Consider the following 17,329-nt stretch of genomic DNA (forward strand, 5'->3'; position numbering starts at 1 on the left):
TTTTTTTAAGATACGTTGGAACAAATTTTAATTTTTAAATCAATTATGTCTATTTTTCTATGGTTAAATGGATTTATGGTTCAAGTGTTTATATAAAGTGCCCTAAATTCAGCAAAGTTCAGTGTCGTTATGGGAGTCAGAGAGATGTCGTTCACAGCTGTGTACAACGAGATTGAAGCACACGTAATAGTCCTTTGACTAAGGTGACCGTCACCAATCTGAGGAACAATTGGTTGCATTTCAGTGCCTTGAGACTTAAAGCGTCTTGTCGAGAGTTTATTGAATATTTTCCCAAGATATCGCATTATAACCACTGCCAAACAAAACAAAAGCTTGGTACAAAAAATTGAAGTGTGGCTTGGATTTTTGAAAGTGTGGTTATAAGAGATTGAGAGGAGAGAACAGCTTTTGAATTTTTGTAAAAAAAAGCATTATCCATATTGGATTTTCAAAGTAAGTGTTCTTTGTGTCACTCGGGTGTTGTCTTGAGAGAAACTGATCCTAAATGCTTACTGCAGCTGCGCTGCAATTGTTACAACTGCGTTATGGCTAGCATTTCAAGCCTATTTTATAGCCTTTTTATGTTTGAATATGATCCTAGCAGTGTGTATCAAAAACATGTTTATTATATGCATAGTTTGTACTATTTTTTCATTTTCCTGTGGCCTGGGACCGGGACACCTGATAACCAGAATGTCTACGAACCACCAGCCTCGGCCTGTGTGTCATGAGCCCTCTGCTGACTTCTTTCTAGCATTAAAGAATTCAGGATATGCCAAATAATGGCAAGTTACTAAAGAGTGCTTGGGCTGCACCATTCTCATGCTGAAAACCCTCCCAGTGGATTGTTAAACCCTCGCTTGCAGAGGGTGGGGCGCCAGTCTGCAAAGTATGGCAATTTCGATGAGATCTTGTTGGTGCGGGCTTGTTAAGGCCTGCCTGGCTACACTATGCGTTTTCTGCGTGTGTTTTCTGCAAGTTTGCGTGATTTGCGTAATATCGTTCTAGAAAGAAACGACATTACGTTTTGTTATTTTTTCATATAAACTTTTAATTAATTTAAAAATTAAAAGTTCTAGTAACTTACAAATAGATATTAAAGAAGTTTTATTAGTAATAACTTTCTAGAACGATATTATGCAAATCACGCAAACTCACAAAAAACACGCAGAAAACGCATAGTGTAGCCAGGCCTTTAGGCTGGTGTGGATTTGGTGCAGTGTGGTGCGGATTTGGCTTAGTGACAGAAATGACAGTCCAGACGAGATAGATGAGGCCAGAGGCACGTAAAAAAAAACATTGTTAAAGCTTCGACATCACGTAATTCAGTGTGCTCTAGGGTCTAAATGAGTGTGAGGTGGTCAGAACGGCCTGCCATCAATCACGTGGGTCGTGGGTCGCCCCCAAGTTCGCACTCTGCACTGTTGCAACACGAAATGCACCGGCCGCACCGCTCAGCTCCGTGAGGCGCAGGCGGTAGAGTGAGAGAGATGAGCACGGCCGATGAGAGGGATTAAAGATTAATACGGCCGATGGGAGGGTCAGAAAATCACCACCTAGGCGGCCCTAGCCGCTTCAAGTAGTCAAATGCGAACTATTTATCGGGTATAGTCGACTACAGAATGATGTTCCACTTTTCACAGGCAATTATTTGCCTGGAGTGGTAGGCTGTGCCGCATCACACGGACTGAGTTCACAAATTATAGCTTTGTCCCGATGCTCATAATCGACACGCTTAATTGCGTGATAAACGGCACAACTTACCGCTCCGGTTAACTGATAGCTTCTGAGGAGTGGAACATCATTCTGTAGTCGACTATACCTACGTGCGACGCAGCCAATAGGTTACGTTGAAAGAAGCTGAGTTTGTTGCATTCTGCACTCTGCAGCATTCGTGAACGAGATGCGCTCGGCTCATGTGTTGGCGTTGTCGTTCGGTGGTAGGTACTGCGAGCTGCGCATGGCTGATAGCAGGCCTTGAGGACCACCTTTTTGCCGCAGCTAAGTTGTCAAATCCGCTGTGAATCACTTGCCTGTCAGATTTTTTGTTCGATACAGCTAATGATGCCGAAAATTGCATGCATGCAATGGGCCCACTTTTTGCCATTCATATTTCTATTTTTTGTAACTGGGACCTTCACAATATGTCAAGCCGTTTAGCTAAATGGCAGTGTCGACACAAGAGTCGACACCGGCAGTAGGGTAGCCATGGTACATCGCACAATAATCACCCTGGATGAATCGCTAGGGGCATAGACGGCGGAACGGGGAGGGCACCGGGGCTGTGCCCCCCTTTGATTTTGGCATTTTAATCCTCGCCCGTATAGGGGGGGGGGGCGAACGGACCCCCCTCGGTTTTCGCGAATAACTCGCGTAAAAAAACGGCCGATCGCGACGAAACTTTCAGTACACTCGCGTTAATCAATTCTACACCTACCCAGAAATTTTCATGACCCTGACCTTAATGACCTTTGACCTGTGACCTACTTTTCGAGACCATGTTTGGCCGGAATCGCGATTCGACGTATGTCGGCTCGCATTAGCCGCGCGTTTGCAGTCTTTTCGTGGTTTTAAGCGTTCAAACATGGGATATGATGTTGCTCCCATGCATTAGGGTGCGTGTCAAGGTCACCGGAAGGTCAGGTCAGGTAATTGACCTTTGATGACCTCGGTTCACTTTTTCGAGTTTTACATGTTTCTAGGCCAGTTTTTGGAGGTGAATTCGCATTTAGCAACCATATGGACATTTACGAAGTAGTTTTGGCACCTTCGTAACATGTTACGAAGCTGTCAGAGGCGGTTGCCACCTACTACGAATACCCTTACTGGTTGACCTGACCTGACCCGACCTGGCCTAAATGCATAAAGACATCATCTGTGATCAAAACTAACATGATATTCGTGATCAGCACCCCGAAAAACCTCATAGCAGCCACTCTTTACGACTTTCTAACAGGTCCCGATTTTCCCGACTTTTGGGTCATTGACCTGACCTAGAAGGTCAACCGATGACCTAGGACCTTGAAATTGGGTATCATCGGCTTCCTCTCGTGACGGGCAACACGTTCGTTTTTTCCGCGAAGCTCTAGCTCGATCAGGGGCGAAACGACAAGGGGGGGGGGGGGTGTCCAACGGACCCCCCCCCCCCCCCTAATACGTTCGCGGCTGGAAAAACACCAATACGGGCGAGGGTTAACATTAGCCCTATGGGCGTTACATGGAAAGAATGGGACCAAAAGTTGGCAGTGCCCCCCTTAATCGAAGGTGTTCCTCCGCTACTGGCCGGGGGCGGGTACCGGATAGGTCTCTTGCATTTGCGTGACATTCTTTTTGTGAACTAGTTTTGTAGTGCGTATTTCTCGTTTCGTTTCCATACTACTCAAACGGCAGGCTTGTGGCTCATAAGTCATGTTAATAATTGGGGTCAGTGCGGCTTTCAACTGGTCACTTACGTGGGTTCGGTGCGGATTTTTCGTACTCTCAGCCGGCTTTGGTGCGGATTTTCCGGCTCTGTTTGAAGAATTGGTGCGGATTTTGAACTTGGGCCGGTGCGCCTTGTCGACCTCCGAGCCATACTTTGCAGACTGGGTGGGGTGTGGGCTTTAGGAAGAGGGGACCTGCCGCCCGACTCCCGACTCCCGAGGGCACTTATTTGGAGATCGCAACACAAATTTTGGCACTTTTTATAATCTTATTTTGCATTCTTGAAGCTGGTGTAGGCAGTAGGCACCAATGACCACTGTAGTCCGGGCGCCCAAAAACCCCAATTCGTAATCGGTATCCTCTTAGCAGACGTCGCCCTTGCTGCCATATCTAGTTATGTAGCTGTGTGGTACCAAAAGTTATAGTATGAATACAATGGTTTTATTCAACTAACTTCGACTGATGAGTCAGAGTGTGTACCTGAGGATGAAACAGAAACAACAAATATTAGTGCGAGCACCACATTCGACAGTAATGGGCGGTTTATCACATTTTCCCCCGCTGTGTGAAAGACATGAGTAGGCAGAAATCGAAAAGCCATATAACGAACAACAGGCCAATGAACCGTTGCAGAGACTTTTTGTCGCGGGGTTCCGGCAGCTCTTGAAGTGGACGCAGTCGTTCGGGGTTCGGTCTCAGCTGGCCTCGCTGGATTGAATACCCGAGGATATTCACCGTCTCCAGGCCGATCTTGCACTTGCTTCTGTTCAGCGTGAGGTGGAGCGCATCAGCAACCTCTCAGAGGCGCCGGAGGTTCTCATCGTGCTCTTCCCTCGTCTGGCCGCAGATGTTCAGGTCGTCCAGATAAGCTCCTTTAGGTTGTTGGCCGCGATGATGTCATTCATGACGCGCTGGAAGGCGGCTGTGCCGTTTGTCACCTCCATGGGGATTCGCTTGAATTGGTACAGCTTTCTTGCCGCTTGGAACGCTGTGAAGGGTCCCTCAGATGCGACGATCTCGATTTGGTAGTAGGCGCTGAAGAGGTCGAGGACGCTGAAGAAGCTGTTTTCCCGACCTTGTTGACGAGTTCGCCGATGTTCGGCAGAGGATACGCGTCCAGTTCAGTAAATCTGTTGATAGTTTTAGAGCAGTCAACGACCATCCTTTTCTTCTTGTTCTCCGTGTGTGTGACGACAACTTGGGCACGCCAGGGTGATCGACTTGGCTCGATGACGCCCTCGTTTAGCAAACGCTGAACTTCGTTCTCGATGAACTTCTCGTCCACGTGGCTGAAGTGTCGCGCTCTGGTCGCGATGGGATGGCAGTCGGGGGTGAGGTTGCTGAAGAGCCTCGGGGATGCCGCCTGACTGACTTTCATCTGCGCGAGATTGGAGATATTGTGCTCGGGTTCGTCGCCATCGAGCTCCAGGCAGGGTTACATCCTCGTGTCTTCGGAGGAACGGCATGCCGAGGATGACGTCCGTGCAGAGATCGGGGAGGATGGACAGTTCGACCTCCTGGTACTCCCGATCGTCAACGGTCACGGTTGACACGCAGTATCCTCGCACCTGTGTTGAGAGACTGGATGATGCCACGGAGACTTAAGACGATCGTGGCAGCACCCTCATGCCGAGTGCGGGGACGAGCTTTGCGCTGATGAAGTTGTCTGACCTCCCCAGGTGTCAATGAGAGCTGTAACCTGACGCCCGTTGACTCTCGCGCTCACTGTTGCTGGCGCGTGAGTAGCGGCGGCAGAGTTTGAGGCTGCGAGCGTGGGCGAGGACTCCGGCTGGTGAGGTTCTTCGGGGGTAGAACTCGTACTCTCCTGTACGGCCGACGCGTTAGCCACTTCCGACTTGGAGCGGCACACCTTCTGCCAATGTCCGGATTTGCCGCACTTCCCACAGGTTGAGTTTCTTGCAGGACAGGCTGCTCGTGGGTGGCGTTTTAGTCCGCAGAAGAAACACGGAGGTTGCGAGGCTGCAGCTACGGAAGCGTGTGCAGTTGGAGATGCGGCGGAGGCTGCGACCGGATCGACCCGTACCGTCGGGGACAGGTAGGATTCCGCGTTTCGTGCGGCTTGCTTCAGTGACCGCGCTTGTTGGACCGCTTGGTCTAGGGTCAGAGTCTGGTTTTTCCAGTAGTCTGGTTCTCATACTGGCGTTTCTCAGGCTCCTGATAAAGGCATCGCGGACGAATGCCGCGCGATGCTCTATGGCTGTGACGGCGGCGAAGTTACAGTCACCCTCCAGGCTGTTCAAAGCTAGAGGGAACTCGTCGATGTTTTCTTCTGGCTTTTGGTGCCTCGTTGACAGCAGGTGCCGCGCATAGATTTCGTTTGGCGTCTTTAAATATGCAGGGCCGAGTTGCTTCAAGGCTGCATTGTACGTCTGACAGTCTTGAATCACGTCCACGGCTTCTGGTCCGATATGGAGAAAGAGTAGCTCGAGCTTGTCCGGATTGTGACATTCGATAGTCGTCAAGAAGTACTTAAATCCTCGGAGCCAGTGCTTCCATTTCTTGTGAGCTTGAGGATCGTTTGGAGGGACGTCGAACTTGTCTGGTCTGGCAATCCTCTCCATGTCTTGTCATGAATTTAGTTGAATAAATTGTGGTACCAAAAGTTAGGTATAGTATGAATACAATGGTTTTATTCAACTAAATTCGACTGACATGAGTGTGTACCTGAGGACGAAACAGAAACAACGAATATTAGTGAGAGCACCACATTCGACAGTATTGGGGCGGTTTATCACAGTAGGTTATAAGTTGTAGGTTGTAGGTTGTAGGCTGTGGGTTGTACTTTGTAGGTTGGTAGGTTTTAGGTAGGGTTAGGTCAGGTTAGATTATGTTTAGTTTTATCAATTCATATATGTTTGTTGCATATTTGTTATATATTCAGCCGGTCCCGTAGCTCAGTCGGTAGAGCGTCGGACTCCGCGTGGTGAGAGCACACGTTCCTGGTTACAATAGTCCGGGTTCGAAGCGCGACGGGGCTCGATGTTTATGAGCCTCCTGGCGGGTATGGTTGCGGTTGGTGGCAGACCGTAGCCAGTCGAAGTCAGTGAGGGGACCGGCCGTGCGCGGCTTTGTGCGTACGCTAAACTTCGGACTCTAAAATTCTGCCATAGACAAGGAATTGCGCGATCGGAAGGTAGAGGGCAGGGCCAACGCAACAAGCTTCGGTTAGCGCGGGCTCTGTCCTTGTGATTGTGAATCCCTCCATTCAAAAGGTTCGGACCAAATTTATTTAAAAAAATATTTAACTGTGAAAAGACAATTGCGGCGCACGTGAGACGTAGATATGGCAGCAAGGGCGACGTCTGCTAAGAGAGTATTATGGATTGGGTATTCCTGGATAGGGGCCGGGGCACTGCCGATTTTCCGACCACCCCCGACGGCGAGGGCATAGGCGCCATTTAGCATTGCGTGCTATAAGCGGAGCGTGTCTAATGGTTCTGTATGTGATAGTGACTAAATGGAGCCATAATAATTTCATGACTCTGACCCAAATGACCTTATTGTATGCAATTACATGTATTATTGCGAGAGCCTATATTCTAAGCAACGGTCACTCTCCTGCTTAGGCACGAGAGTTAAACATTTCAAATTTTATTGTCGGGCTTGCACACAAATCGTGTCATTGTTTGACTGATATTTATAATCTTGGCTGCAATGAAGTGAGAATTTATTTTATTTCCTACTATTGCGTTGCTGATTTTATCAAAATGTGTCTGCTTTAAACATATAACATGTTGGTCCTTGTGAAGGGTTTAGTTACTCTGACTTGTCATTTTTGTGTTTCAGGATGAAATTTATCTTACAAGAACTTTGAACGTATTTTGTCACTTGCTTTAATTCCTGTTATTGAATAAATTATACATCACATTGCAGCATCCTTTCTTGAATGTTATTTTGCAAAACATTTCATCTTCATAGCATACAAATAACGTTACCTTTGTTGATCTTGATCTTGAATTTGAATTGATTTTAGTTAGTTGAGCAGCTGTTAACTCAGTTTGAACACTTTATATTGCTGTCATAATAATCATTTACTTTCGATCATGAGCAAGTACCAAGAACACGATGCACAAGATGGAACGAACGAAATACGAACTGCGAAACAAGCTCGAACAAATGCGAAAAGGAAGTTTACTAGAAAAACTATAGGTTTCTTTGAAATGATTGAAGGTGATCGACCTTTCTTAGCGATACAAGAAAAATATGTTGATGTTAAAGACGCATTCGGCCATATTGAACGATGCAATGAGCTCGTTAACTCAGCAATCAACGAAACTGGTCCACACCATTTGATATCGAAAATGTTGGAAGAATGTGACAACTACATGATGGAAATTGAACGCGAAATGGATAAAATAAGAGCTGAATTTGCATTGAGAGCAGCAAAGGAAAATCAAGCACAATCAGAACTGCGAGTGAGGCCGCTAGACACTCCACAATTTTCTGGAAATCTTCGTCAGTACTCAAGTTTCAAGCAAGATTTTCAAAGACTGATCGTTAGGCAATACGGGAAAGACCCTTTCGCATTACGGCAATGTTTATCCGGCGAAGCGTTACAAGTTATCGGAGGCGTAGAAAATAATTACGATGAGATGTTTAATAGGTTAGATGCCAAATTTGGTGAGCCAAGAAAGGTCGTTGACGCTATTTTATTCGACATAAAGAGACTGAAGCCGGTATCAGAAGGGGACAATATCAGTTTTATACATATGGTCGACGTTATTGAACGAAGTTGGTTGGAACTTAACAGATTAGGACTCTCACAAGAAATGGACACAACGACAATGGTAACTATGATTGAAAGACTAATGCCGAGAACGCAAAAACGAGAATGGGTGACAAAACTAGATAAACGAGAAAAATTGGACGCTACGCAAGGCTCTACATTTCAAAATCTTTTGTCTTATTTATTGCAAGAAAAACGGGTAATTGAGTATATGGATAGTGATATTCGAGGTCAATCGTATCCAAGGAAAATTAACCAGGCTAGCAAGATTTCTGATAGCATACAAAGGGACAATAACAATCATATTTTCACCAGCGATGAGGCCCAAATGGACGTGACGCAAGTTTATAATTATGTTCAGAACATTGCTGATCGCATGGGCGGGTTGTTGAAAACTGAACAGCGCAACAAAGATAAGGAGCGAACGAAAATAAGTGATATGAATATCAATTGTTGGTATCATAAAACCGATTCGCACTCGATTTACAAATGTAACGCCTTTCTAAATTTGATTCATGAGGAGAAACTGCGGATCTTGCGTCAACAAGGAGCATGTTTTAACTGCTTGCAACCAGGACACATTGCAGCTTCCTGTTGTATCGCGAATCAATGCGACAAACTGAAGTCATCCGGACAAGTTTGCGGGAAACGGCACCACCCTTGTCTTCATTTGGAACGCACTGTGCCTGCTAGCTCAAGCAATCCAGGAATCTACGCATGTAACGCAACACAAGAGGCTTTGCTGGCTGTCAGTGAGGTATCCTGCAATGACAAAAGGTTATCGGTCCTATGGGATTCGGGAGCCAATATATCACTTATCACTCATAAAGCTGCGGCTTCAGCCAACCTCAAAGGAACTTCCATTGATTTAACGATAACAAAGGTTGGCAATCAGAACGAAACCATCAGAAGTAAAAGGTATCGCGTTCCGTTAACTGATGCTCGTGGGAAGTTATGGGAAATATTTGCGTACGGAATCGAGGAAATCACATCTGGTTTAAAGCACGTCAATATGTCATGTTATGCGCCGCTGTTCTCCCAGGTCAGCATCGAAGATATTGTCAGACCTTATGGTGCAGTGGATATGCTGATTGGCATTGACTGTTGCGCAATACTGCCACAGGTAATTGAGACTATAGGAAATCTCCAACTTATGAAAAACCAGTTCGGATACTGCATTCGCGGATACCATGGCACTCACGACCATGGAACTGGCAGTGTAAAACAAGTTAAAATCTCCAGTGGAACGACCATGTACAACATCAATGCTATATCTGCGGACACTGTAACAGATTTAAAAAGGAAACTAGATGAGTATTTCACCGTAGACAACCTTGGGACAAGCTGTACGCCGAAATGTGGGGGATGCAAATGTGGAAAATGTGCTCATGGAAATGGCAATTACAATTTGCAAGAAGAAAGGGAATTGGCACAGATCAAGCAAGGCCTTACATTCGATCCAGAACGAAAGAAATTTACAGCACATTACCCGTGGATAAGGAATCCAGCAGATCTTCCCAATAACATAGCAGCTGCTCAGGCAAAATTGAAATACACGGAACGACGACTAATGAAAATGGGAAAACAACACGCCGAGGCATACAATGAGCAAATGCAAGACATGGTAAAAAGAGGAATAGCAAGAAAATTAACTAGGGAAGAGATGGACAAATACGAGGGACCAGTGCATTATATTCAGCATCATGAAATTATAAAGCCAACTTCATCCTCTACTCCACTGCGAATTGTATTTAACTCTTCAGCATCGTTTATGGGTCATGTACTAAATGATTATTGGGCTAAAGGTCCTGATGTCATCAATAACCTTTTTGGTATCTTGCTCCGATTTCGTCAAGAGAAAGAGGGATTGGTGGCAGATATAAGCAAGATGTTCAATACTATACAACTGTCCGAAATGGATCAGCACGTCCATCGATTCTTATGGCGTGACCTGGACACCAGAAAAGATCCTTCTCATTATGTTTTGCTGGCGGTCGCTTTTGGTGATCGTCCTAGCGGCGCCATTTCTATGGTGGCCCTAAGAACTATTGCGGAGATGAATCAAGACAGCCACGAAGCAGCGGTAAAAATGATAACAAGAAACAGTTACGTCGATGATTTGATCCAGTCTGTACCTTTCGTTGAGGACGCCGTTGTTTTAGCAGATAGCGTTCAGTATATTTTAGACCAAGGTGGTTTCAAAATAAAATATTGGATAATATCTGGAGAACACACTATCGAACTGCAATCAAAATTAAGACTCGTGAGCGCTGATATGGAGAAGATTCTCGGTGTTTGTTGGTCACCAAGAAGCGATGAGTTCCTATTTAACGTTCAGATTAATTTTTCTCCGAAATACAAAAATGTTGCGACCGGTCCTGACATGACGGAGGCAAACATAGAGTCCGTTTTTCCTCTCATAGTAACCCGAAGAATGCTCCTAAGTCAGACGGCGCGTATCTATGACCCTTTGGGTCTCATCGCGCCAGTGACACTAAATGCAAAACTGCTTCTCCGGAAACTTGTCTCCAAACCACTTGTTGAGGAACTTGGATGGGACGACCCTTTGCCTGAGGAAAATCGAGCGGAATGGAGATCCTTTTTTGAACATTTGATGATGCTTCACAGTGTCTCTTTCGCCAGGTGTGTGAAACCGATAGAATCGATTGGCGATCCAACACTGGTCATATTCTCAGATGCAAGCATGCACGCTTATGGGGCTTGCGCCTATGCACAGTGGCTGCTAGGGACAGGAAATTACCAAGCGCGGCTTATTGCAGCTAAGAACAGAATAGCTCCAACAAGGCAACTTAGTATTCCTCGCCTAGAGTTATGTGGAGCATTATTGGGATGTCGATTGCGAGAAAGTATCCAGAACGAAATGGACTATAAGTTCGACAAAGTAATACACATAGTTGACTCTACCATTGTTCAAGCCCAAATCCAAAAGGAATCATACGGCTTCGGCACTTTTGTTGCAACGAAGATTGCCGAGATACAAAATAAGTCGGATCCAAGAGAATGGTGGTGGACGTCATCTGAAGAGAATCCCGCAGATATGGTGACAAGGCCACGGCATCCGAACGAACTCGGACCTGCATCTATATGGCAACAAGGACCGCATTTTCTTCAACAGCCAATTCACGAATGGCCCATTTCTCAGTCAGTGAAAGACCAAGAACTACCAGACAGAATAGGAATCCATATAGCAAGCATAGAGCCAATAAGGGAGCACTGCAAAATTGCAAAGGTCATTAATCTGGACAAATTCAACAACTTCACCAAATTACTCCGCGTTACCGCGCGCATTTTAGGCCTACTAACAGAAAGGTCACTGCGAGTTATGGGGAAGTTGCCGACAGTGAACACCTTGTCAGAGGCAGAGATTATATGGATCAAAGATGCACAAAGCACGTTTCTACAGAGTGATTGGCAAATGCGGTTCAACAGACTAGGCCCAAGTATGAACAGCTTCGGAGTAATCGTCGTGGGACAAAGGATATCGAAGTGGTTAAAAGAAAATTGGAACCAAGATCAATTCATATTGCTGCCGTCCAATCACAGATTTACGCATCTTTATATAAGACACGTGCACTGCCTGGATCATGCCGGAGTTGATGCTACATTCGCGAAGGTTCAAAGCAAATTTTGGGTTCCAGGAGCACGCAAGCTCATCAAGCAGGTGAAAGCAAAGTGTGTGATTTGCCGGAAATTCGAAAAGAAGCTACAGACTCAACTGATGGGAGAAGTGAAACCGGAAAGATTGCAACCTTCTCCACCGTTCTACCATACAGCCCTGGATCTGTTTGGACCATTTGTTATCAGAGATACGATCAAAAAACGAAGCACAGCGAAGGCGTATGGAGTCATATTTAACTGTTTGGCAAGTAGAGCAGTATATTTGGATGTCGTAGATGGCTACGCTACAAAGGATTTTTTGGTGACTTTCCGTAGATTTGTGACTATTCGAGGATACCCGGCGTCCATTCATTCAGACAAGGGTTCTCAGTTAATGGCAGCAAACAGAGAACTCAGAGATGTTGCAAGTAACCTCAGCTGGCCTGATATTGCGCAATATGGTGTCCACAAAGGCCTTGAATGGACTTTCAACACATCAGCCGATGCACCATGGCAAAACGGCTGCAGCGAGTCGCTGATCAGGCTCGTGAAAAAGGCTTTGGTTCTGGCTGTTGGAGATACGATTTTCACTGTAGGAGAACTACAAACAGTGCTGTTTGAAGCTGCAAATTTGTTGAATGAAAGACCCATAGGGCATAAGCCGGGAGCAGACCCAAAGCTAGGCACGTACTTGTGCCCAAATGATCTCATTTTGGGAAGAACAGGCATTGCTGTTCCCCAAGGTCCATGGCAGCAAACAGGCAGTTTTAGTCAGAGAATGACAGCGATACAGAGAGCAGTAACTTCGTTTTGGAAGAAGTGGCAGAGCGATTACTTTTTCACATTAGTTGTTAGACAGAAATGGCATGTGAAGGAACGGAATTTAAGACCTGGCGATATAGTACTAGTACAAGACACGAACGCTCTTCGAGGACAATGGAAGTTAGCCGAAGTAATGGACACCGAAGCAAATAGCGACGGAAAGGTCAGGGACGTGACTATACGATATAAGGTGCAAACGGGCAAATCGTCACAGTATTACGGTAGCCCGGACGTTATCGTAAAACGGTCCGTACATCGACTGGTGCTTTTGCAAGAAGCCGACGACACGAGAAACGAGGGCAACGAAGAATGACCACCCCTCCGAGCAGCGGATGCAAAGTGACCAGCTGTCTTTCGCGGGGGGAGTGTATGCAATTACATGTATTATTGCGAGAGCCTATATTCTAAGCAACGGTCACTCTCCTGCTTAGGCACGAGAGTTAAACATTTCAAATTTTATTGTCGGGCTTGCACACAAATCGTGTCATTGTTTGACTGATATTTATAATCTTGGCTGCAATGAAGTGAGAATTTATTTTATTTCCTACTATTGCGTTGCTGATTTTATCAAAATGTGTCTGCTTTAAACATATAACATGTTGGTCCTTGTGAAGGGTTTAGTTACTCTGACTTGTCATTTTTGTGTTTCAGGATGAAATTTATCTTACAAGAACTTTGAACGTATTTTGTCACTTGCTTTAATTCCTGTTATTGAATAAATTATACATCACATTGCAGCATCCTTTCTTGAATGTTATTTTGCAAAACACTTATGACATGACTCTGACCCCAAATGACATGTGGCCTTTTTCTTGAGATCATGTTTGGCCGGAATTCCAGTTTGGCGTAGTCAGCTCACATCAGCGTGTTTGCAGTCTTTCGTGGTTTTAAATGTTCAAACATGTGAAATGATGTTGGTTCCATGCTTTACTTTTATGGTGGGTGTCAAGGTCACGTGAAGCCTGAAGATGCAGTCAGGTCATTGACCTTTGATGACCTTATTTCACTTTTTTGAGTTATGCATGTTTTAAGCTAGTTTTTGGAGCTGATTTTGAATTTTAAATTGAGCAGCCATTTGAAGATTGCTCAATTTGAAATTAAAAATCAGCTCCAAAAACTTGCTTAAAGGGACAGTATCACCATTTTGATGAAATTTGACATTGCATAGGCCCCACCTTTCTGGTCCGGGAACTGAAGACCGATCCTCGAAGCTCCACACCGTTATCCCGCTATCGCCACTCAAAGTACGAAAGGTGTACTACACTTTGAATCGTGCTTCACTATCTTCACTGTTTAAATGTTTGCGCCGTTTTGAATTGACCGCCAGTAATAAAACTTTTACCCTGGTCATTTCATCAAATTTTATAAAGCCAAAACGTTTTTCGCACTTATTCATCACCGTTAAATTCATTAAATAGTCGTAGGCAATTTCCGCTGTTTCCTTCGGATTCCAGCGGCTCAACAAAGGAATTCCTCCAGCTTGAATCACAATCTCCCTCCAATGTATGACTTATATGTATGATGCTGCCTTTCCCTAACGACAACTCAATCAGAAGAGCGGCCGCGTAAGCGTAGCGTCAATAATGTATTATCTGCGCCAGTTCTGTAGTAATTTCGCAGGCTTCCAAAGTGGCGGCCATGCTTGTAGTGGTGGTTCGCTCATGAAAATGACTCGCTCATGAAAAAATATTTTTCACCGAGTTCGGTCCTCAAACTATGTTTTTCTGATTCAGAAAAATCAGAAATGCTAGTAAAAAAAAAAATCAGCTCCATACATGGATTTTTTTCGATGATACTGTCCCTTTAACCCTCGCCCGTATTGCTGTTTTTCCAGCCGCGAACGTATAAGGGGGGGGGGGGGTCCGTTGGACCCCCCCCCCTTGCCGTTTCGCCCCTGATCGAGCTAGAGCTTCGCGGAAAAAACGAGCGTGTTGCCCGTGACGAGAGAAAGCCGATGATACCCAATTTTAAGGTCCTAGGTCATTGGTTGACCTTGCAGGTCAGGTCAATGACCCAAAAGTCGGGAAAATCGGGACCTGTTAGAACGTCGTAAAGTGTGGCTGCTATGGGGTTTTTCGGGGTGCTGATCACGAATATCATGTTAGTTTTGATCACAGATGATGTCTTCATGCATTTGGGCCAGGTCGGGTCAGGTCAGGTCAGGTCAGGTCAACCAGTAAGGGTATTCGTAGTAGGTGGCAACCGCCTCTAACAGCTTCGTAACATGTTACGAAGGCACCAAAACTACTTCGTAAATGTTTATATGGTTGCGAAATTCGAATTCAGTTCCAAAAACTGGTCTAGAAAGTAGAAACATGAAAAACTCTTGACACCCAACCTAATGCATGGGGCAACATCATATCACATGTTTGAACGCTTGAAACCACGAAAAGACTGCAAACGCGCGGCTAATGCGAGCCGACATACGCCGAATCGCGATTCCGGCCAAACATGGTCTCGAAAAGTAGGTCACAGGTCAAAGGTCATTTGGGTCAGGGTCATGAAATTTTCAGGGTAGGTGTAAAATTGATGAACGCGAGGGTACTGAAAGTTTCGTCGCGATCGGCCGATTTTTACGCGAGTTATTTGCGAAAAACCATGGGGGGTCCGTTCGACCCCCCCCCCCCTATACGGGCGAGGGTTAAAACATGCATAACTCAAAAAAGTGAAAATGGCTTCACGATGAAGTATTTTGGTGCCTTCATAATGTCAGTGGTGGTTGACATCTACTCTATTATAGGTATGTATATTACCTACCTGACGAGTGACAGGACAGTTACTGGTTGACTTGACCTGACCTGACCCGACCTGGCCTAAATGCATAAAGACATGAGCTGTGATCAAAACTAACATGAAATTCTTGATACAAAAAAAAACATCAACTTCACCAGGTATATGAAGTTCTGACAGGTCCCGCTTTTCCTGACCTTTGACCTGACCTGGAAGGTCAGCCAATGACCTAGGCCAATGGGATATCATCGGCTTCAGTCTCGTCACGGGTATCACGCTCGTGTTAGTCCGCGAAGCTCTAGCTTGATCAGGGGCCGAACGGCAAAAAGAGGTTCCAACGCACCCTCCCCCCTCCCCCTCCGTTCGCGGCTGGCAAAATGGGCACGTGCGAGGGTTAAAGTTCTTTGTCATTGGGCGAGGTGTGTATTTCATGGCGAAGTGTACTGCCCAAATGTGTGGAATATCGGAACCTGCTGTAACTTTGGAACTTGGAAGCTATAGGTACTTTATGGCCGGACGTGATCTCGAGAAAGAGTTCAGAAGTCGACGGTTGTTTGAGTCATCATGAAATGTTTTGGGCATCTAAACATTGATAAGCTCGACTTCGAGGGTACCGTTTTGTCGTGTTCCATCGCTTTTTTGTGAGCTGTTCACGAAAAAACACCTGCTCGGTGCTCCTCCTAAAAATATGGTGCTCACAGCCTCGCATGCATTGCATAACCTTCATCTCCCACTACCGTCATTTTGCCTCAGACAATATTTTTATGTTAGACATGCTGTGAGTCTAAGGTAATTGTGCCATGGCGGCTGCTGACTTGAGAATTTCTCTTCTGATCATCGTTCCATCGTTCCTGCAGCTCTCAAATGGACTCCCACGGAAGAGAACTTCTCCAGAAGGTTAAGAAGGATGTGAGGTCTGTGCTTATCACAGAATCAGGAGGCATGCCCCTCGAAAAATTTTTGAAGGTGTATAGGTGAGGAACTTGTTTTGTTAGCTTCTTGGAAATATGTCGTGTTTTGGAGATATTCATTTTTCTACCTTGCCAGCCTTAATGGCTCGCTTAAGCTAGAACTTAATGCTGCGTCCCTTCATCGTACCTAACACTTGTTCTATTCCCGTCAAGCATGATGAACGTAAATGCAGCGAGGTCATTTTGCATTTACCGGTCACTATTAAGTAGGTACAACATACAGTGAGTGCTAAAACGTATTCACGCCACTTGCTGCCGCTTGAACTTTGACTGGTGCATTTTGTGATCCTGTTGGGACTGACCGGGCCTGTCCGTCTGTGGTTTTCGTCAATAGCTGACCCGGGCCGTCCGTGCTGTGTGCTGACCCGGGCCGTCCGTGCTGTGTGCTGACCGGCCCGTCCGTGCTGTGTGCTGACCGGCCCGTCCGTGCTGTGTGCTGACCCGGGCCGTCCGTGCTGTGTGCTGACCAGGCCGTCCGTGCTGTGTGGCGTGTGCTGACCGGCCCGTCCGTGCTGTGTGCTGACCACTGACCCGGGCCGTCCGTGCTGTGTGCTGACCGCGCGCCGTCGGTGTGCTAACCGTCCGTATGCGCCGTCGGTGTGCAGGGAGCTGACCAACACGTCGATCCCGTACCGGCGGCTGGGCTACTTCTCGCCGGAGGAGCTGCTGCTCGACGCCACCGACGTGTGCCGCTGCGAGCGGCTGCCCGGCGGACAGCTGCACCTCCGGCCCGTCTGCGACTCGTCCACCCAACACGTGCTCAAAATGGTGGAGCGCAGCCGGCGGCCCAAGACGAGCGGCGGTCGGCGGCGCGGCACGGCCGGGCCGCGGCCGGTCGGCCCGCCGCCCGAGTCGGAGTCGCCGTGGCGGCCGGCCGGCGGCTCTGTGCCCGTCGAGGCGCGCGAGTCGATCCTCCGGCTGGTGGCCGAGCACCCACAGGTGAGTTCGACAGCTGGAGACTGGTCGGGCCGCCTCCCCCGGCCGCCGCTGGCAGGTGCAGCCGGGCGGTGGAGCGCGG

At 46.6% G+C, this 17,329-nt stretch overlaps 1 protein-coding gene across 2 annotated transcripts in view; it reads left to right on the plus strand.

Annotated features, from left to right (window-relative positions):
* Positions 1–159: 159 nt before the first annotated feature.
* The window catches only part of LOC122380850 (tudor domain-containing protein 5-like), a 29,828-nt gene continuing 12,658 nt past the window's right edge, over positions 160–17,329 (plus strand). Inside the window, exons 1-3 of one of the 2 annotated variants that reach the window (XM_043364363.1) lie at positions 160–453; positions 16,198–16,314; positions 16,917–17,250. In XM_043364363.1, coding sequence (XP_043220298.1) covers positions 16,205–16,314; positions 16,917–17,250 — 444 coding nt within the window. In that variant the 5' untranslated portion in view covers positions 160–453; positions 16,198–16,204. Of the gene's footprint in view, positions 454–8,133; positions 8,232–16,197; positions 16,315–16,916; positions 17,251–17,329 lie in introns of those variants that run through there. The other variant, XM_043364364.1, reaches the window with a different exon arrangement.

The sequence above is a fragment of the Amphibalanus amphitrite genome, unplaced genomic scaffold (assembly GCF_019059575.1).
Source record: "Amphibalanus amphitrite isolate SeventyFive unplaced genomic scaffold, NRLGWU_Aamphi_draft 000108F_arrow, whole genome shotgun sequence".
NCBI lineage: Eukaryota > Metazoa > Arthropoda > Thecostraca > Balanomorpha > Balanidae > Amphibalanus > Amphibalanus amphitrite.